The 21,984-nt window shown below is 38.3% G+C and overlaps 1 protein-coding gene across 6 annotated transcripts in view; it reads left to right on the top strand.

The window, feature by feature from the left end:
• Window positions 1-21,984, top strand: part of LOC145984301 (uncharacterized) — a 137,708-nt gene that overhangs the window by 31,011 nt on the left and 84,713 nt on the right. For 2 of the 6 annotated variants that reach the window (XM_083117944.1, XM_083117945.1), the window contains exon 2: window positions 30-838. The exons of 2 other annotated variants lie outside the window; for them this stretch is intronic. In XM_083117944.1, the coding sequence (XP_082974070.1) occupies window positions 577-838 (262 nt within the window). In that variant the 5' untranslated portion in view covers window positions 30-576. Of the gene's footprint in view, window positions 1-29; window positions 839-16,480; window positions 16,596-20,983; window positions 21,300-21,984 lie in introns of those variants that run through there. 2 more of the 6 variants (XM_083117948.1, XM_083117947.1) reach the window with 2 other exon arrangements.

Below are 21,984 nucleotides of genomic sequence, written 5' to 3'. Positions count from 1 at the left end.
TGATTGTTTTTACGGTTTCATCTTCGCAGGTGCTTTGTGGAACTCTCCGACCAACCTGGGATACCTTATGGGAAGAAGGAATGTTCGCAGTGTTGATTTGAGAATGGACCCAGTTCCTTGAAAGGGGTCAAGGTCACTAACTTCGATACCAAAATGGCTGTTTTGCCGTTCTGTAAACAATGTTGCGGAGTGTAGCTTGTTCGGACGATTGGTTGACTTACCTTGTGTGGAAAGTTCTGCAAAAGAACTCTGGCCGCCTGTCAAGTTTTCAAGTTTGTACATAGAAGAAAGTATATTTTTCATCAGTCGGTTCCTCTGTTGTTCCTCGCATTCTTCACGCATGTCGGTCATTGCAAGTGGTCATTTGTGAGAAGTCTATCTAAATAGGCTGTTAGTGCGATATTCCACCTCACGCTGTTGGAAGGTTTTTCTGCGCCCTTTCAGATTACCGAAATGCCGTGTGCTCGCATGACCTTGACATAGCAAATAGTGTCGATTCCGGAATTTCGGTAGCCTAATGCTAGAAGAGACAGACAACAGAGTGACTGTCGATTGTGCTGCAGGAAGGTCGTTCCCATGTGGTGGCGTGGTGGTGATCCTCCCCCGGCCCAGCTTGAGATGATCACCTTCAGCATAGATCCTCAGTGGTGTGGCCTCCTCTTCTCGGTCTACTGTAGACACGAGAAGGGTTCTACCGGCGTCTTCCCTCAACCTGACGCCCTCGCCGCCTGTTCCTATCCGAGCCCCCCTCTGGATGCTGACTGGATTGCTCTTGCCGGAAGCTTTGGTTTTGAACTCTGTCAGATTTCTTCCACTTGGGCGCTTGTTCTCGAGTCAGGTAAGTCGATTTCGTTCTTATGGTCTGGTGGTGGTGGTAGTGTTGGTTTTGCAGTACTAACCTTTTTAGAACCTGATTACTCTCTTCACTGAGACATTAACCTGTAGCTAATGTAGTTGTAACGTTCCTTAAAATTCTTTATGTAGAATGCCAAGTTATTTAAATCCTGTGAAGTTAGTGAATGACCCATGCACTGTCAAGTCAAATTGGAACTTGCAGAGGGGACCGTGTTATTCTGTCCGTTCAGTGAAGAGCCAAATAGTTTAACATAAAGAGACAAGCATGTTTCTGTCATTCCACACTGTGTTTCTTCCCGTTTGTATCCTAGCTTATCACTCCCTTTTATTGTTATTGATCTTTTATCATTTCTCCTCTCTGTTCAACTATTTCAGATTTACACAACTTTTTGATACAGCACTAGCTAACTCACAGTGCACTAGATACATGCAGCCAATCTGATAATAGAAATGACAGATTTTTACATTTTCTGATCGTTTTACATATATTTTAATATTATTTCTCCATACTACTCATATCTTTAGTTCTTGTGGACTATTTATGTCACATTCAACACTGTTCTTTCACTTCCAATTACATGACTGAACTTAACGAAATATCGTTTTCCACATAGTTCTTTCAAATTGATAATTAGATAGTTCTATTTTACACAAATGAATTTAGTGAGACTCTTAATTTTTCTCATTCATGCAACACAGCAATCATAAACATTCTTCTTGCATCTTATTACGTTTACGTTAATTTAAGATATATTTATAAAAGTATTTCTCAGTTGTTCATGTGAGAATATTACTCGACGTCATATTGAATAATCTGTTCGTACATTGATCGACTCGCAGGCCTCCCGCCACCCACGTTCTTCGTGAACTGTATTATATGTGTAGGTAAAACATGTATTTTCAGTTTGTAGCTCTTTAAAATCTTGAAAGCACATAGATTAAAATAATGAGTTATTTTGAGTGCATCTTATTGTCGTTCACTACGTGAGATGAAATATAAATCAGGGAAATTGGTGAACAGAATTGGAAACACGTAGTGAATATTGCACATAATATGGCAGTCTAGGTATTTCTTTGTGCCTACCTGGCTTGCTTTCAATGATATGCCATGACAGGTTCAATGGGTAACAGCTTGATAAAGGACGACCCACGAGCAGTTTATTTAAATTATTTCATGTTTCAAAAGTTTTTACCTTTAGGGTACCCAAAGCTGCAGTAATATTTATTTGTATTTCTATTTTACGCGGCGTTTTAATTCTCTCGGTGGATTCCTGACTTTGTAGACGATAATCATTCAATATATATTGTTATATACGAGAGAATATACGTTATAGTGTTCGTATAGGAAATTTTTGGATTTGAAAAAGTAACATAATTGGACGTATGGTACCAACTCTGTTTCCATGATTTTGTTGCTAGTTAAATATTTTTAGAATTTCTACTTGAGAAGCCATGGCATACTCAGAAACCACGAGAGTAAAACAAAGTAAATCAGTTTCGTGCTTCATTTATATCAGTTAGACAGTTAATCTCCGTGGCGGAGTGGTTAGCAGAGCGCGATACGACGCCAAGGGCCCCGGTTCGAATCCCGGCCTGGTCATGGGTGTTCTTTGTGAGTGTCCCTTCATCAATTCCATCACATCACTGCTCATCCTCATCTTTGCGATTAGCTAGAAGTGGCAGAAAACGAAGTAAAATAAAACCAATCAATCAATATCACTTAGAAACCCTCCAGTATACATACTTTCAGTGTTCTTTCCAATCATTATTTTACGTATTTCATTTCGGAGAAAGTAATTTTTCATATCCCTGCTTTTTTTTTAAATTTGAGATAATGTCGCCGAGATAGAGAGAAAGCGGGATGAGTATAGAGGGATTCTGGCAATGAATGGTGTAATAAAGAAACGAAGCTAGAAGAAAATCAATTTTTTATCTTCATGCAAAGTATAGTGTGCTGTGCTAATTGTCGCGATGACAGCTATGGTTAAGGATTTCAATTTTGTTTTGTTGCACCAAATCCTGATTATATTTGTGCTATATCCTTTCGCTGCAGTAAAAATTCAGCATTGACTAACCAAGGAACGTCCTAATGATATTTTTGAAATTGTAGTGAATGTCAACTGTTTTCGCACAAGTGACGATGGACCGACCACAAATGTTAAGATCCAACGATCAGGAGCAGCCAATGAAGATACGTATATTGGGCAGGAAAATATATCTTAACAAAATTGTACCTGTAATTCGCCTGTGTTTCATGAAGGGGCGTCTGGATTAAAATATACTTTTTTTTTTTAAAAAAAAAAATCCGAAACATAATGCTAACAATATGTTGGTGAGGTCCCGGGTTCGATACCCAGTGGAGGCACAAGTGGTTCTGATCTCTCTTTAAACTGTAGGTCCAGTCCCGATTAACCTTCTTGTGCATAAAGTGGACTTAAACCTTAGAACCAAAACTCAAAAACGATAGCCTGGTGAGGGGGTAGTTGTAGGAACGACTGATCAATGTGTGGAAGATAACGCGGTATTGGTTGAATTCGATGAACAGGCTTCACTGCTTGCGTATGTGACGATTTATTTTCAACTTTCGCATGTTTCATTCACCTCGCCTCCAAGGCTTCTGCGATTTATTTTTATGCTTCTAGCCACAAGATATGGCAAAGCCGTTTGCATACGCTGCAGTCACACATTGTTGTTTGCTTAGCTATCGGAAGTAACTTCCATAAACATACAAGCTGCTAATTGATGACACTTGAATCCTGCGAGGATAATCGATAGAAATCTCATCCGTCTTATGAGTTCCAGGCAAACAGGCGGAAACTTTACGAATGTGTCACTGTGATTTGAAGCATCTAGTTTCTCTAGTAGTTGCATGGCTATCTGCATCGTATGCAGAGTAGCTATTTGTGCGTTAGTTTATCTGAAGCACAAAATTCCCGTGACTTGAACGCTGGAAGTCGTGGATAACTAATTTATCGCGTTGAGTCTCGGATGCCGTTTTCAGAGAGAACACTGAACGAATGATTCGTGTGCAGATGGAAATCACATTCAGAGCAGCTTCTGCACGTGAGTTAGCATTTATTACAATTCGTAGGTGCCGAGACATATTAGAAATGTGTTTTTTCTTTATTTTGATGGCAGCGAGAACATCAAGTGGTACTGTAATTATAATTAATGCATTGAAAGCCACATAGACTTTCCTTGTCCAAATACTGTGACATGATCATCAAAATTTAGACGATCACCAATTTTTCCAAACTGTAGTAATGTATGAAAGTAACTTTCCATTATTTCTTTGACTTTCATTACAGTAGCAGAAAGTTTCATATTTTAACTTCCCCTCGCGCGACCAGTTTATGAGAATATTTATGTCTGACTCCTTTGTAACATTTCTCATCGAGCCAAAACTAAGCAGTACATAACCGCGAATTTCCGCTTGTATTCTTTTCCTTAATCTACGAACACATACAGCTGAAACGAAATGATAGTGAGAATGGTAATACTGAATGGAATTCACTGTTACTGAAAAGCAAAATATATTCTTACCTTCTCCCAAGGCATGTGGTACGTGAATAAAGAAACAAACAAACAACAAGCGTTATCTTCTGGAAATCCCATGTTGTTGCACTGCTAGCTCAGTCAATGATGGACCAAAAAAGGCCAATGTCGGGAATAATTCCCTAAAAGCTGAATTTTGGTCAGTTGTTAGAACACTACTAGTAGTGCAAAATCCCAAAACTCCTCGCTGTGCTCCCCCCCCCCCCCCAAGCACCTCCCAAACATCAATTTCGCAGACACTCAGTTATTGACCTAGATCTCCGTAACAAATGGCCATAGGCAGGTAATCTTTTTTAGTCTTAATCCTTATTAGAGGGGCTACAAAAACGATTCTGTTTAATTTTTCGATAATGTTGGTGGTTTTGCCGTAATTTAAAAAAATAATCTTCAAAAAGTGTTTTTTTTTCTAGTACTTCCTGAAGTTTTTGCCTTGTAACTTTTGAACAAATTAAATGACAAAAAATTGTTTACAATAAAAGTTGTAGCCTGATTTATAAGCTTTAAAATGATATCAGTTTTAATATATTTTAATCAAAGAAGCGCCATAAAATGTGTCTAAATGGAGGACAGCACCAAAAAGGTGTGTCTTATCACTAGGGCTCGGAGGTTGAAGACCTATAAATTGCCATAAAAAGACCTAAAAATGTAAAAGAAAAAGGACCTAAAACGAGAAAAAAAAGACGTATGAATGTGATCCAAATTAATTAATATCTTCAGTTTTAATTACATATTTAATGAATAAAAAAATAAAAAAATTCTGGTGGTATGGAGCATACAGTGCGAGAGAACTGAAAGCTTCAAAACAAGAGAACGTTGCCACTTACAGCGCTACCTTTCAGACAATTTACGGTTAAAGGACCTTGTACCGTACTTGCTTCAGTCGTCCAAAAATGATTTTCCCTCGCTTCAGGGATGGTTCAAATATAATTATTTATTTCTTTTGTTTTATTTCTTTACTACAGATAGGATGTTTAAGAGGTGATGAACTGATGATGATTCGAATTGAGAATGGGCAGTAAAAACGTAGTCGAAAGAAGGTTAAGTTGCAAAAAAAAGCCGTTAAGACCTAAAAAAGGACCCATAAGCCAAAAAACGCCGAAAAAGGCAAAAAAGGACAAAAAAACCCAACCTTTTATGGCCTACAATGACCCAAAATGAACATATATTATGTTGGGCCTCGTCTTCGGACACTAGGGGGGGGAAATGATTTTTCCTAACTTCCGAGCCCTACTTATCACAGTCCGGCGGTTAAGTCCGGAATCATTGACTTTTCGATAAAAGCATGAGACTTGGTAGAATCAATTGTTATACCACTTAAGACATGTTCAGTCGAGTAGCAAATCGACATCTTGAAAAGAGTCCGCCATATTGGATATTGTTGATTTGATATATCTGGGGAACGGTGGCACCTGTCAACTTCAGGATTTTTCAGAAATGCTCCAAATAGTGTAAACTTTCATAATATATCGATAAATCAATTTTTGAAAAATAAAAATAGTGGTCTTGTAGAAAAACTCACTATATTCTATTAAATTGTTTTAATATTTGAAACAAAAAAGCATTCATTGTAATTGATGAATGTTAGCCACCTGATGGTAAGAGACCTGTAGGAAGACGAAGATGGAGGAATAACGTTGAGATGGACCTAAAGAAAATCAGTCAGGATGGAAAAGATTGGATTGATTTTGCCCAGGATATGGGCAGTTGGAAGGCTTGTGTTGCTGCAGCCATAAACCTTCGGGTTTAGAAAAGCTAGAAAGTGAGCGAGCTACTTAAGTTGAGTACCTTTCAGCCTTCAAGATCTGATTAATGAAGAACTTTCAAGAAGAGAAATCACCTGTTGTTGACATGTTATGTTGTTGTTGATTTGGTGTTTTAAGTCCACTTTATGCACAGTAAGGCTAATCGGGACTGGACCTACAGTTTAAAGTGGGATCCGAACCACTTGTGCCTCCACCGGGTATCGAACCCGGGACCCCTTGATTACAAGGCGACGACGCTACCACTGCGTCATTAGGGAGGTCCTGTTGACATGTTATGAACTAGATGAGTTGATAGCAATGAGTGGATAACCAAACTTCAACCCATTCATGTGATGCAACAGCACTGCTGTTTTTGTTTCTTAATGACTAAATAAGTCGTAATGATGTGACATAGGTTTGACGTCACTCAAAAAACCGTAAATCTTCTGAAAACGCTACAGTTCCAACTTTGGCATATTGATATTGAATATACGTACACATGTATTCAAGATATCGAACTGGGTCAACTATATGAAGACGATAAGAGAGTCATCATGTTCGAAGGCTCAACCTTGAAATGACTGCCTTAAAATGCATGGCGGTGTTCTTACTGGAGAAGCCTAGTTAGAAACTCTGGAGCAAACCAAAATTCCTTCTTATTTGATACAATGGATATATTTAGTAAAGCTTGAATGTGAGGAAAACAGCACATCCCCATCAGACTACAACCTATGTACTCAACAAACTGCATAAGGATGTATACCTTGTCAATTGTAACACAGAACCTGACTCAAGATATCTCAATTTGACTAGTGCGTGCAAGGAACTAAAGAAGCCCTAAACTCTCAGTGTAACAACTTAAATTGAGAGAGAACTTCACATTGTTCACCTGGGAAAGAGCCTTCATGAAAAAAAAAACACTTATTTTTATACATAAAAACTTTGTGCAATCTGCAGTGGGTTTTTCACGCTCAATACCATTACAACTAAGCACAGAGTACGTACTATACTCTGTCCCGGGAATCAATGGAACAAACGAACGAAAGTAAGTCTCTGCCCAAGAGGGGCCCGAACAATGAAATTTTGCGAGGAAACTGGATTGCGTGAATGGGCAAAAGGGACTGCAGTTACCAGCTGTTTGCATCAGTGTGTACTGCTTTGCTCGCTTTCTCCCCTTCTTTTGCGTTATGCACGGGATTGCTCCAGAGATTCCCAGGATAATGTATAGGTGTTTGGTGTTGAATGGGAAATCCTACCTGTATTATATTATCCAAATGTGAAGGTTTTGAATTTAAAACCTGATCAAAAAGGGAACCGATGTAGCCTAATGAGAAATTCATTACAAAATATTTTGTAAAACAAATGTCAGTATTTTTGTATCATCAATTACAATGAATGTTTTTTTGTTTCAAATAATAAAACAATTTAATAGAATTTCAATTACTTCTACTTTCAGAAATCAAATTGGGTTGTACATAAATTGAATTTCTCTTAAAAATCTTATTTAAGGTAAATTTATAAATACAAAAAATAGTATTTTAAGGGTTCAGTTCATCTAAAGTCTTCTAACAAATATTTCGTAACGTTACCAAATATACAATACTACTATTGTACGGTTCGAGAATTATTATGACTTTTAACTCGGAGTTATTCACATAAATTTTCTAGCTGACCCAAGCGATATTCTAAATAGATGGAAGAACTACTTTAATGACCTTTTAAATGTCCATGTAGGAGATAAATCAGAAGTAAATGAAGTCCACACAGCAGAACCTTTAGTTCCAGAACCTAACTTGACTGAAGTTAAAGGTGCTATTAAAAGGCTAAAGAATAACAAAGCACCTGGCATTGATTTAATACCAGCTGAGTTAATTAAATATGGTGGAAATTCATTAATATGTCAAATTCATAAATTAATTTGTTTAATATGGAATAAAGAAGAAATCCCTCAACAGTGGAAAGAATCCATAATTGTTCCTGTGTTTAAAAAAGGTGATAAAATGTACTGCAATAATTAACGTGGAATTCCTCTACTCTCAACAACATATAAAATATTATCTAACATTCTTTTAACAAGTCTAACCCCATATGCTAATGAAATTATAGGAGATTATCAATGTGGATTTAAACGTAACAGATCAACTACGGATCAAATTTTTCACATCAGACAGACACTTGAAAAAAAAGTTGGAATATAATCAAAATGTCCATCAGCTATTCATTGATTTCAAAAAAGCATATGATTCGGTCAAAAGAGATAAATTATATAATATATTAGTAGAGTTTGGAATACCTAAGAAGCTTGTTAGTATGATAAAAATATGCACCAGTGAAACAGAAAGTAAAATTCGTGTGAGTATTAATGTGTCTGACAAATTTACAATTCATGATGGGTTAAAACAAGGAGATGCATTATCTCCATTGCTCTTTAATTTTGCCTTAGAATATGCTGTTAGGAAGGTAAAAGAAACTAAAGAAGGACTAGAATTAAACTGTGTGACTCAGTTGTTAGCATATGCAGATGATGTAGATTTATTAGGGGAGGATATAAATACAATTAAGAATAATGCTAAAATATTTTTTCAAAACTGCTAAAGAGATAGGTTTAGAAGTTAACAAAGAGAAAACTAAATATATGCTTACAGGCCGAAACCAAGTGTTAGGTAATAATCAAAATCTAATTATTGATAACAACTCGTTTGAACCAGTTTCCAAATTCAAATACTTAGGAGTAATATTAACAAATGAAAATTATATTAAAGAGGAAATAAAAAGTAGGCTTAATTCAGGAAATGCATGTTACTTCTCTCTTCATAAACTTTTGTCTTCTCGTTTAATATCTAAGAAACTAAAAGTTAAAATATACAAAACAGTAATTTTGCCTGTAGTATTATATGGATGTGAAACTTGGTCCCTTACATTGAAAGAGGAACATAAATTGAGAGTATTTGAAAATAAGATCCTTAGGAAACTATTTGGGCCTAAAAGGGATGAAGAGACGGGTGAGTGGAGAAGGTTACATAATTTAGAACTACATAATTTGTATTCATTTCCAGATATTATTAGAAAGATTAAATCAAGAAGACTTAGGTGGGCAGGCCATGTGGCACGAATGGGAGAGGAAAGAGGAGTTTACAGGATTCTTGTTGGGAAACCCGATGGTAAGAGACCTGTAAGAAGGCCAAGACGAAGATGGAGGGACAACGTTGAGATGGACCTAAGAGAAATCGGTAGGGATGGAAAAGAGTATATAGAACTTGCTCAAGATAGGGAAAGATTGAAGGCCTGTGTTGCTGCAGCCATGAACCTTCGGGTTTAAGAAGGCTAGGGAGTTAGTTATTCACATAAAGTATTATAGTGAGTTTTTCTACAAGACCACTATTTTAATTTTTCAAAAATTGATTTATGGATATATTATGAAAGTTTACACTATTTGGAGCATTTCTGAAAAATCCTGAAGTTGACAGGTGCCACCGTTCCCCAGATATATCAAATCAAAAATATCCAATATGGCGGACTCTTTTCAAGATAGGGGCCATCAGCACGCAGATGGCGATTTGCTACTCGACTAAACATGTCTCTTTTTGTCATTTAATTTGTTCAAAAGTTACAAGACAAAAACTTCAGGAAGTACTAGAAAAAAAATCACTTTTTGAAGATTATTTTTTAAATTACGGCAAAACCACCAACATTATCGAAAAATTAAACAGAATCGTTTTTGTAGCCCCTCTAATAAGGATTAAGACTAAAAAAAATTACCTGCCTATGACCATTTGTTACGGAGATCTAGGTCAATAACTGAGAGTCTGCGAAAATGATGTTTGGGAGGTGCTTGGGGGGGGGGGGAGCACAGCGAGGATTTTTGTAATTTTGCACTACTAGTATAGCTCGACCACATGGAAAAAAACCTTCCGTCAAAAGCGTTCGCGCATCTTCCCTGCCGTTATCGGTGCTCGGGGCAGTGTTGCCAGGTCAGACTTGAAAAAATCGGGAGATTGTTCCTTGGGAAACCAGAAGATCTGCTACAAAATCCAATGATCTAATAGTAGCGGATGAACAACGTTCTCGGAGGCGGGGGGCGGCGTCATAGACATGCGCACTGGAGAGCAATGGCACGTCCACAGATTATTTTTCCAGCGAGGGGAAAACCATGTATTTTTATCAGGCGGGTAAACGAGGCATATTACCCCGTAATAATGTTGACCTCTCAGAAAACACCACTTGAGTTTGAAATTATCACGTTCCTACATCCCTATTATAATAATGGATGTTAATTATTGTGACTGAAATCAACTCATACGTCTGAAATAATAGGTACTTTAATGTCAACATTCATTTTCCACAAACTTTCAAGTCGAATGCTAACAATAACAAATTAATTTGCCTTCTGCTGGTGTTCGGTGTACAGCTATCGTTAGGGGTGGGCACGTGTACTGCACCATACTGAGAAAATGCATTACATATGTGAAATATATTTGGTGAATTAGACAGCATGTCTTCCTCAATAATTGAAGATAGCAACGCTTATGCTAGGGTGCCACCTATCCTCCCCATCTGCTAGAAATACACACACACACACACACAACACCCCCCCACCACATACACATACATGTATAAAATAATTTGCCCACTCTACGAAGGCAGTGTTTCTACCTAGTAAGGCATGGACGTTTCACTGTGTTTGTGTCAATCGATCCATTTCATCAGTTTTTCATTCATCCATATTGTCGTACTTAAGCGTAGAGACACAGATGCGACGTAAAATAACTAAAATAGAAATAGATTTTCGGATGGGATAAAATACAACCATCTAGAAATAGTAATAGTAATAAAATAATAATGTCCTAGAACAATTAAATATCATTTTGGCATAATTTCACAGTTCAATCAGCACTTTTCATGGCTGAGTGGAGTTCCACTCTATCTTTCCCCTCCATGTTCAAGTAAGATGAGCAGGAAACTTGTTTTTGAACAGGCCGTTGGAGGTTCCATAGCAATAGTTTATTAAGGAATTCTCCCGAGAAATCCATAGGTCTGGCAACACTGACGTGAGCAGGGATGAAGGCTCCTTCCCCGCCAGCGCGATGAGGTTCTGCGCATGTTTCTTTCCTTGTGGTTCCACTATAGTGTTCTAACAACTGAACAAAATTCAGCTTTTACGGAAATATTCCCGACATGAAACCTTTATTGAATGGGCTATGCTTCAGGATGTATGTTTCGAAGCCTATGTTCTTTTTCTCTTCTTGGTGTAACAAAGTAGTTAAAACAGAGAGTCGGACAAGACGGGAGCCAGATCATTGGGCATAAAATTAATTAATACACTACTATTACTACATCTACTACTAATGTACTATTTATATTGTTACCCTTGGGGAAGCCTCCTGGCTGATAGTCCAGATGAGAGAAAACTCTCAACTACTTACTTCATTCAAGTTTACATACAAAGGTGATTAATATACCGTAAGGCATTACAATTTCTTGTATTTTGTTACAACTAGTACCCACCTCATTCAACGAAAACTGCCATTATTTTTCTCTATTTTATGCTGTACTTTTCGAAATAACTCAAGTTTTCCTTCACTTATAGATTTGTAGGTGCTCTATCTTGCACATTCCTTGCTAATACTAACTGAAAGTTGTTTCTTGTAACGTTCGTTATAAATGTAAGCTGTTTGTTTTCTACAATTCAATAAATTATCAATATTCAATAAAGTGGGCAACTATCGCGTATAACTTATAAGCCAGTGGGTTCCCCTCGCTACTCTACGCCAACCTGAAGGTTAAAACATTAAATTAAACGAAGAGATTATTAGTTTTGCAATACAACAATAATGAACGCATGACTGTTCGCACTCCCATGTCGGAGGTCGTGGGTTCAATCCCTGAATACGATGTTGATTTTACGGGTTTGACGTTTTATTATGACCATCAATGAACGTGGGTCGAAGAACTTGCAGCATCGCGGTTTACTTTTACTTGCGCATTTATTTATGGCCATTTTTAACGTTGAAACGACAGTCCACCACTATGCTGACAAGAAGTCGGTAAGATGGGAAAGTAGCGGATGTTAGCACGTAAAACCTCCATACTGTGTACGCTAATGCATATTTTTTAAAAGAAATAATTGATACATTGTATACATTGAATTTTTTTCTAGTATTTCACTTCATTTTATTTTTGCCTGATATCCGCTACTTGAATGCTTTTCTTCCCTTTATTCCCGTCATTACGGTGAGACGTAAGGCAGCATGTGGGAGCAAAATCAATAAATGTGTATACGTAGTTTGTGCTGCTTACGTAAGAACATAGTTTACTACCGACACGTTTCCCTTATTAACTTCCTGAGTCGCAGTGTGCTAATATATTAGCGGCCAAGTATAACCAAAACCAACTCGAGTTATAGTTAGGCTGCCGTAAGTTTTCAAGCTCGATTTGTTTTATTTATCTATAGTTCAACCTGCACGTGTCGCGTACGATATGCCTTGATCTAATGTAGAAGTCGAATATATAGGTTTTCTTTATGATGTATTTTCTATATTTATTTTTGGTCGCTTTTCTTCTATCTAGGCTAGCGTGAATGGTGACTATAGATGTAATTGATGAACTAAACCCTCGACATCTACACTCACCGCGCTCGGCCACCGAGGTGGTAGTAGCCTAATGGTTAGCGTATAGAGAGACATCAAGACGAATAACACTTCATAATATTTTTTTGGTTCCTGATTTCCCGTTTCGACGCTAAGGGCCCTTGAAAAAACGTCATTTACTATCGTGTATGTGTGCAAACGTGCGACACACATTCGCAGATGACACGGACGAATGGCTTTTGCTGTTGGATATCGTACTTACAGCAGTAGCACCCTATCGAAGGAGTATCATGCCAATAGCCTTATTGAGAACAATGTAATTGGGCTTGTATGTTACCTAGTGCGTTTGCCTTTCTGTGTGATTATTTCATGTCGAATTATCGTTATCGGAGAATAACCACGACAGCAGAGTGGCTGATTGATAAAAATGAGTTTATCAAACCACAACCATTAAACGACAACGATTCACTAGACACTAACACTTACCATTTTTACCTCGGTGAGCAATTTAGTGTTTTATTAAACACAGAAACAAGGCTTAACAGTGTTACCATTGGACAACGATTCATTGCATAAACGAAGAATTCGTGTCATTAGCTAAAATCACTACCGCTTCCATTGGGTTATGCTTCCAATAAAGGAGCCCAGTGGTGCAAATTCCACATGCAGTTGCAGTTACAAATCTTGCATTATTAAACAAAATGGAAGCAGGAGAGAAGAATATGGACTAAACTCAAGGCTTGTCATGAGTGTTTATATTTGTGTTAAACACGTGTTTCAGCAGGAGAGAAGAGAATGTGCGTCATTTCCTTCTACTTCACAAAATTCTTGTTTTCCTTTCAATTCCAACGCAATCTCTCTAAAATAGCTTCGAGCATCATTTCCGTCTTTTTTCCATTTCCTGTTCGCAAATCGCATGTGAATGTGTTCAAGGTTTTTGCACGTTTCATTACTTTTAGCTAGCATAAGGACAATTTGCAATTATATTTCGCATTAATAGACAGAATGTAAAATATATTTTTGTTGTTTAGCACAACCACGCCCTATTTTTTCTGGAATTATGTTATTAACTATTATCCATTAATATTGTTAATACACTTTACACTTCCAAATGCCACATGTCATCCATAATCTAAAACAAAATATTTTTTCTCAGTCTTGTTTCCAAATGTTTGTCCCGAAACCCAGTTTAAATATTGTGTTCATTATAATAATGCTTAAAATCAGTGGGCTCGAGCTTTAGCTCCTCACCTGAAAAAACCTCGACCTAAAAAATGTTGATTTTTAAAAGGTAAGAAGTGCATTGCACCGTGCCTTGAAGCACGTACGGAGTGTGGAGGTAGGGACCGACACGTTATCAGTCTCGCAACACGACTCGTGTGAAGTTTTTGTGTGGTTTCTTTCTATCTCTGCGTCCCTTTTCTTCGATTTTTTGGCTAATGGTGTCGAACCTGACACTCAGTAGCGAGATCGTGAGTTGACCAACACTGAGATTATATGTTTCGCCATTGAGAGTATTTTCAATAATAAAGTCGTTAGTGTTACATGGACAGTTCCCTAAGAATCGAATAGAAACAATGCGGATTTGACGCCATGGTAGATACACACACAGGAACCAAACACCTAATTCCCAACTTATAACTCGTAGAATGTATTTATTATAGAATAATAACTACATTAGTAGTAAAAGAAAACCTTATTTACCGTTCTAAACCACCGCTGTTCATTTTCATAGTTTACGACTCCGGAACGTTAGTTTGTCTGATCCCGTGGCACGAAGTTGCTCGTCAAGGTCATGTTGATATTTCTATTGTCTGTACTTATATTCTGTTTGCTTTCATTTGATTGTGCTGCCTTATGAACGAGGCACGACTTACACATCCGGTACTGAAAAATTAAAGATTCATGAACAAAAATTGCACCAAAGAAGAATTGAATTCAATGCGGTATTTGAAAAATTTCCATTGGGGAAATTCCATTGATTCTCGTAAAGCTACAGGTATGAAGGTAGGGGTGAATATTCACCAAAGGGCCAGTCGCCTTTGAGCCCTCCACAATGTTCATACTTGCACGGATTTATACCAAATTTGGTGCACTTTAGTATGATAAAAAATACTTATTTGGCCTGTTTTGTATCTTATTGATATACTTTTTGATATATTGGTAGTATAAATTGAACCCTGAGACTAACGAGGCTCTGGCGCCTGAATCCACTGTCAGTATAATCCTCAGCGGATTTATGTTGTGTTTTGTCCTTGTGATTGTCCATTCATCTTATCACCCATCTTCGCGATTACCCAAAACTGGCAGAAAAGCGAAGTAAAATAAAACATCAAATCTATATGTTCTTGCCTGTTAACATTATTTTCAGCGTCTTTATTTATGTTAAATATAAAATTATAAATCTGTCTCCGGCCGTAAATTTGTTCCTACAGTACACCTGTTGAAAAAACTGAAGTATCTAAAATTGTTATCCCCGAATGTTGTTACGTCGGACAAAGGTGGATTGATTTTAATCAGTTGATTTAAAAAAAAAATCACTGATTTGAAACACTGTAAACAAATAATTTATAGAATACTGTACATAAGGATTTTGTAAACATCAGAATCACTTTTGGTGAAATTACATTAATCTCTTAATCATTTAATGGTGTTTATTAGGCTCTAAAAAATGAAGAGATAGGAAACAAACTGTATGTACTGATGGGATGATGCTCATACAAAGGAAACATATGTTTACTGTAAACACACGTAAATTTCTCTTGATTTAAAATTCAATAATTTGTGTAGACAAAAATAACAAACATTTTGTGTAGAATAATGCACAGAATACTAATAATGTTAAACTTTAAATAGATTAATTATCATTAAACTATTAATAAATACGGCAGCTGATATTTTGCAAACTATCATTAAAAAGATCACCAAAACTCATCTACAAAAACTCAAAAATATTTTGTTACAATTATATAGTACACCCAGAATGTTTTTTCTCTGAAAGAAAAGTTACTGAAATTATTATGGTTTCATTAACAGACCCAACAAACATTTCCAGAGTTAGTTTCATATATACAGTATCAGAAACAGAAAAAAATTATATTGACGTGTAATTTTTTATTTGCTTTAATCAAATTATTCAAATATTTTACAGGGTTGTTTACAATAAAAAGCCTTTCTATAAAAAAACATGTAGATATATGTATGGTGTCAAAAACCATACATTAAGCGCGTTTTTTAAATAAAAAACGTGATTTTTTTTTATCCACCCTGCGTCAGACACAATATTTATTTGAGCTCTATTAACAAGAATGCCAAACCCTAGCTTCACGAAAGAATTTCTGCACTTTAGTAGCGAAAAATGTTAAAATACTTTGTCATTCTTGAGCTGTACGAAACACCTGGAAAGGTTGGTGTTTCCACTTTTCGATTGATGGCTTCCTGTTATTTTGGCCTTGGGAACGATAGCAGGTTGACTGCCCATTGTTCCAGGTTTTTCACTTTCTCTTTACTGTGAAGCCTATGCGGATCAAACGACGCAATTCTTGTTCAACATCTAAAGCTCTGTTTTGCTGACGTCAAAGAAACGGCACGTTCGGCTTTGCAAGTAGTTCATAAAATATTTTAATAGCACCAGAAAGAATTTATAGCTTTTATTTTTACATTTACGATTCATTGACTGCAGAATTTGCATTGTTCGGGAAAAGTTCCAGGTTCACCTCCCAGCAGTTCATATCCTTAATTAACGAGGGCCTTTCCTCATTCACCTTTGATCAAGGAAGCTTGGCCTCTTAACGCCTCATGTGGATCCGAATCGATCTTGGTTTGCTGAGGAGGCTTTGGAGATTAGCATTGTTGGGTAAGTTACTCGAGGGAAGTAACATATTACACAACTCGGAACCCAAAAGTAACTGGTTACATTCATGGACCTCGGGAGGGGGGAGAAGGGGGTTTCCGACTCCCCCTGGAAATTGACATAGTTCATTTCAAGTTGCAAAAAAGCAGAAAGCTTGTTATTTTTATTGTTAATAACAAAGTTCAGTTAGTATTTGAACAGAGTAACCAAAGTCGGTAAAGGTAAGGTAAATTTCCCCGTGCAATGAAGGCACATTTTAGGGGATTGCTCCACACATTCTCGATCTCGGCCACTTTGGAGGTGATGTGATCAGCACCACGCTCCGGCTGGCGTTGCCCCCCCCCCCAGGTACCGATTGATTTGAGGCTGGGTGAGCGGGGACAAGGCCGGAAAAATTCCGACCTCAGATCATCCACCCCGGGAATCGAACCCGGGTCTCCCGTGTGCCAGTCAGACGCCCTTCCGGCTAGACCACCACGGCTATAGAATGACTATAGTAGGTGGAAACAATTGTGTGTAAAATAGAGGAAACAAGTTACGTTACGTTATTAACAAAATAGAATAACTATGCATTCCAGTACACGAATTGTATGAAATGTAAAAAGGTTAAGAAATACACTTTTGCTGGATTTTCACTCATCTGTTGGATCAAGTATAATAGTCTTCCCAACGATATAATAATATGTATTTGGAATAAAATTGGTTTATTTTTATTAGTTTATAATAGTATTTACTGTATAATAATCATAACCATGATACTAATTATTGTTATAATTTCTACTATTCAAGTTTTATAAATGGCCTGACCTCCCCGTACAAAAATTTGTGACGACGCCCATGGTTACATGCACCGTGAGCATTAAGGTAAAGTGTTACTCCGTGCACCGTACCTGTTTGCTCGCTTTATTGAAACTATAGGTAAAGCTATCTCATGTGTCATAAAGGCATGTGACCAGCATTACTTTCTGCCTCCAGGCACCCATTGATTAGAGGCTGTGCGAGCCTTAGAGCCGCTTTATGTAAGAAAAATTCCCAAATGAGATCACCCATTTTGGGTACCGAACTCTTGTGTTCTCCCGCATGGCAGTCAGCGCCCTACTACCCTACCACCGCGGTTCTTCGTAAAAGAATTTTCTGAATTTAACGAAACATGCCCTCGCTTATTCTTATTCATTGGCATTGATTTACTGGTTGGAAATATTACTTTATTTCAAATGAAAAAAACAACAACATAAAGTGCCTATACCCTGTCCCAGTTATATCTGGAGCAAGCGAACGAAAACAAGCGTCTGCGCAAGTAGTAACGTGAGACAGCTCCACCAATGAACACGTGAGAGGGAACGGGACTGCGTGGAGGGCGGGAAGCGACTGCCGTTACAGTTACCAGCCTTCGCAGCAGAGTGTACTGCTTCGCTCTGCCCACTCGATTCCCCCTTTCTCTGCAGCTATGCGCGTCCTTGCTACACAGATTCCGGGGATAGAGTATAGTTGTGTATTTTACGAGGAGTAAAGCAGATAACTGTAGGTACTTCAAAATAGTAACACTTTCTCGATACATTTACTGTTTTATCACCCGCGAACACTAAGCTGTTAATTGATATTTATCATCAGTGCTTTCGGGGAGAGATTTTGAATCGGACAGTAATGTAATATAACTTGATTCCTGATAACGAGGCTCGGGCACCTAAACCCACTGTCAGTATAATCCCCATTCGGGGCTAATGTTGTGTTTTGTCCTTGTGATTGTCCATTCATCATATCACCATGTTCGCGATTATCCAAAACTTTCAGAAAAGCGAAGTAAAATGAAACATATAATATTTGTGCTCATGCCTGTTACTATTATTTTCAGCGTCTTTTATATGGTTAATCATATCGTAGATGACTTCATTATTATTTTAAATTTATGTTTGTGTGCGTGTCAGTGCTGTAAAGGAAAATATCATTCTTGCATAATTACTTCCTCACAAATGTTATGTGCACTGGCCAGTATCAATTGAATAAACTCCCAATCTAAATGAATGTTCTAATAAGACAACATATTTCGACACTTTCACATTCACGAAAAACCGGCAGAGAAAACCAATCTATTTTGCAGAAGAAATCTAATCTCAAGGAATGTTATTTTCTATTTCCTCTGGTACGTTAATTGAAAGCATATAATGAAGTATACAGGGTGTTTGTGTGACCGTGTTACAGACTTGCAGGGATAATGGAAGGGAACAAACGCAACAAAGTGAGACAGGGAACCCTGGTCCGGAAATGCCCCAGTCAAAAGTTACAAGCCAAAAACCTTCGAAAGGCTGGCAACCACGCACGACGCGGAGGGGAACCATAAAAGATGTCTGGGGAAGCGGAAACCAAACACTGAAGAATCGCTGTAGTGGCTTTAATGAGTAGTAACTGCAGCCATCATTACAGCAGTTGTTCAAAGTGACACCCCCATGCCTCGATACAGGCATGACAGCGTCGCAATAATCTCTGTCGCATTCACTCTAATATCCCATGAGTTGTTCGGACCAGATCACAGGCTGCAAGGATTCTTGCCAAGAGTTCCTCTACGTTACTCACAGGTATCCGTCTCGTAAACAAGACTTTAGACATAACCACACAAAAAAATAAAAAATGAAGTGGGGTCAGATCAGGTGAACGGGAAGGCCAAGCAAGACTTCCATCTCTCCCTATCCACCGCTGTGGGAAGGTCTGCGTCAGAATATCACGAGCATCAGCTACGAAGTGGGCTGGGGCCCCATCATACCGAGATCACATGCATTGATGAACGAGAAGTGGGCATGTTCCAATAACTCGGGGAGGAAGTCTCTCAGAAATACAATGTACACTGGTCCAATTAATTGTGGCAATAAAAGGTACGGATCTATTAAATGTTCGCCGACAATGACCGCCCACATGTTTACAGCAAATCTGTCTTGATGGCCCTTCACGATTGTGGCACGGGGATTTTCATCGGCCCATACATGGCTGTTGCTGCTATTCAGCATCCTGTCTGTCGTCAGCATCCTGTCTCATGAAACAGGCCTCATCAGTGAAAAGCACACAGGCATGGAACTGGGGGTCGACCACACAGCCCTGCAGTAACCATTCACTAAGCACGACGCGGGGTGCGAAATCAGCTGAACCGAAGGCATGGACACGCTGTTGATGGTAAAGGTTCAGCTGCTGCTCCCTCAGAACTTTCCAAACAGTACTATGGGCCACACCAATTTCACGTATCACAGCTCGTGTACTAATGGATGGTTGTCCTTCCACCCGATCCAGCACTGCTTCTTCAAGGTCGGGCGTCCTTCCAGTTATTTGTCCTTCTTGCCCATTGAATTCAGGTCGCTCTTGCCCCGTTTCCCGTAATCGTTGGGAAAGTCTGGGAAGCATGGTGTGTGTGCTGGTTGTCTGCGCCGTGGATACGTGGTCCGATACAACCTTTCTGCTTCCCTACAGTTCTCATTGGCTCGTCCTACACAAACACCATATCAACCAGTTCCTCTAGCGTATACTCCATTGCACTGATTGCAGCAGCAACACTCGTGCTTCTAGACTACACACGTCGAGTTTGACGTTACGTCTTCTCCCGAGCATTCACTGGATTCTTTCCAATTTCCCCTCCACGTTGTGCTTGGTTACCTGCCCTTCGAAGGTTTTTGGCATGTAACTTTTGACTGGGGCATTTCCGGACCAGGGTTCCCTATCTCATTTTGTTGCGTTTGTTCCCTTCCATCATCCCTGCAAGTCTTTATCATGGTGACAGAAACACCCTGTATGTGTAAAAGGGTTCACAAGTATTTCTTGAATTGTTGTTTTAAGTCCACTTTATGCACACATAGGCTAATCGGGATTGGACCTACAGTTTAAAGTGCAATCCCAACCACTGTGCAATGTATCTCCTCCGGGTATCGAACCCGGGACCCTTTGATTACAAGGCGACGAGGTTACCACTACGCTATCGGGGAGGCCCACAGTTATTTCTCGATGACGTAACTTTAATTTTTTTCCAAATAGGCAAACAACTTTAGTCCCTTTATTTAGGACCACAATGAATCCGGGATGAATTTGCACGCAGATGAAGTCGACGATGCTGATTGCAAAAACATTGCACATGTACATTATCTAATTTGCGTACAGAATCTAATTTGACTACATAAACATCGTATTTAATATATGTAGACGCTCCTAACAACTCATTATCGCACTTCTGTTCAGGTGTTCTCGCAGCGAAGTGACGCTGAGTTTGAAGGCCATAAGCATGAAGAAATTAATTAGCGTGGAGCGATAAGCGCTTATTTCCATGCATTAAAATATTTACATTTCCAGAGTTGTCGAGAAATTGACGTGCTTTCTGATGTGTTCAATTGCATCAGCAATGTAGGTGCGTGTCGATGTGTACACAATCTTGATCTCGCGTAAGGAAAGGTAGATTAGATAACTTTTTTATCGATGGAAACTTGCACTTTTCAATCAGTTGTGTTTTTCTACGAAGCTGAACAAATCAACATGAAGTCCGTTCAGAAATGTGAACTTATTGCGATGTGTCCAGGATGAGAGTTACATTGAAGGATTACATAATGTGCTAAAAGTGAGGGTAAATATTGACCAGTGTATGTTCCAAGTGGTAGCAAATAATAGACATGACGTTTGAATATGCCGGAAGAGATCCAAGGCGAGGCAACCTGCTAAAATTGGCTCGGAAAGCTCAAGGTAGGAGACATTAATAAATTCTAAATTCTAACCTTATACACGTAGCAAGTGTAAACATTAGTGTATTAATGCAGTTCTTTCAGTTACTGTTATGAGGGTAAAAGACACGAACAGTTGAAGAATTCAAGTGATTTTCCATCTTACGTGTTGATAAACCGACCACACAACCGGACTTAAGTGAATCTTACAGATTTTGAGAAGGAAACATCGGTATTATAATAGATTCGTCATGCGCTCAATAATTACTTTTGAGCAGGGTGTTCTTTTTTCACTATTTTTCTGAAAACACGTGTTCTTTTGTTTAGCTTAAATGGCACATCTTTAGGTTAACCACGATATCATAGAAAATGGAATGTCAAAATGAGTGAGAGAACAGACTTAGAGAAACGTCTATTCCTAGATAGAAATGTGCTTAGGGGAAGAGGTTTGGTGGAGGGGTGTCATGTGGTGCACGTAACATGCTGCTTAAGTTGTTAACTTAGCGCCGATGCCTGAAGGTCGAGTATGATTCTATGTCGCAACATTAATGCACTGTTTTATAGTCACTCAATCGTTCTCATTAATGCTTATGAATCAATAGAAATTCATGGCAAAAACACAGATTTTGGTAACTAGGTAATAATCGTAAGAAGAATTGATTTTTAAAACACACGCACACTGCAACGGACTGATAAGGCCGAATATG

Source organism: Lepisma saccharinum, chromosome 2 (assembly GCF_977018435.1).
Source record: "Lepisma saccharinum chromosome 2, izLepSacc3.1, whole genome shotgun sequence".
Lineage (NCBI taxonomy): Eukaryota > Metazoa > Arthropoda > Insecta > Zygentoma > Lepismatidae > Lepisma > Lepisma saccharinum.
The sequence above is the reverse complement of the archived record's forward strand: the minus strand, read 5'-3'. Positions and strand labels throughout refer to the sequence as shown.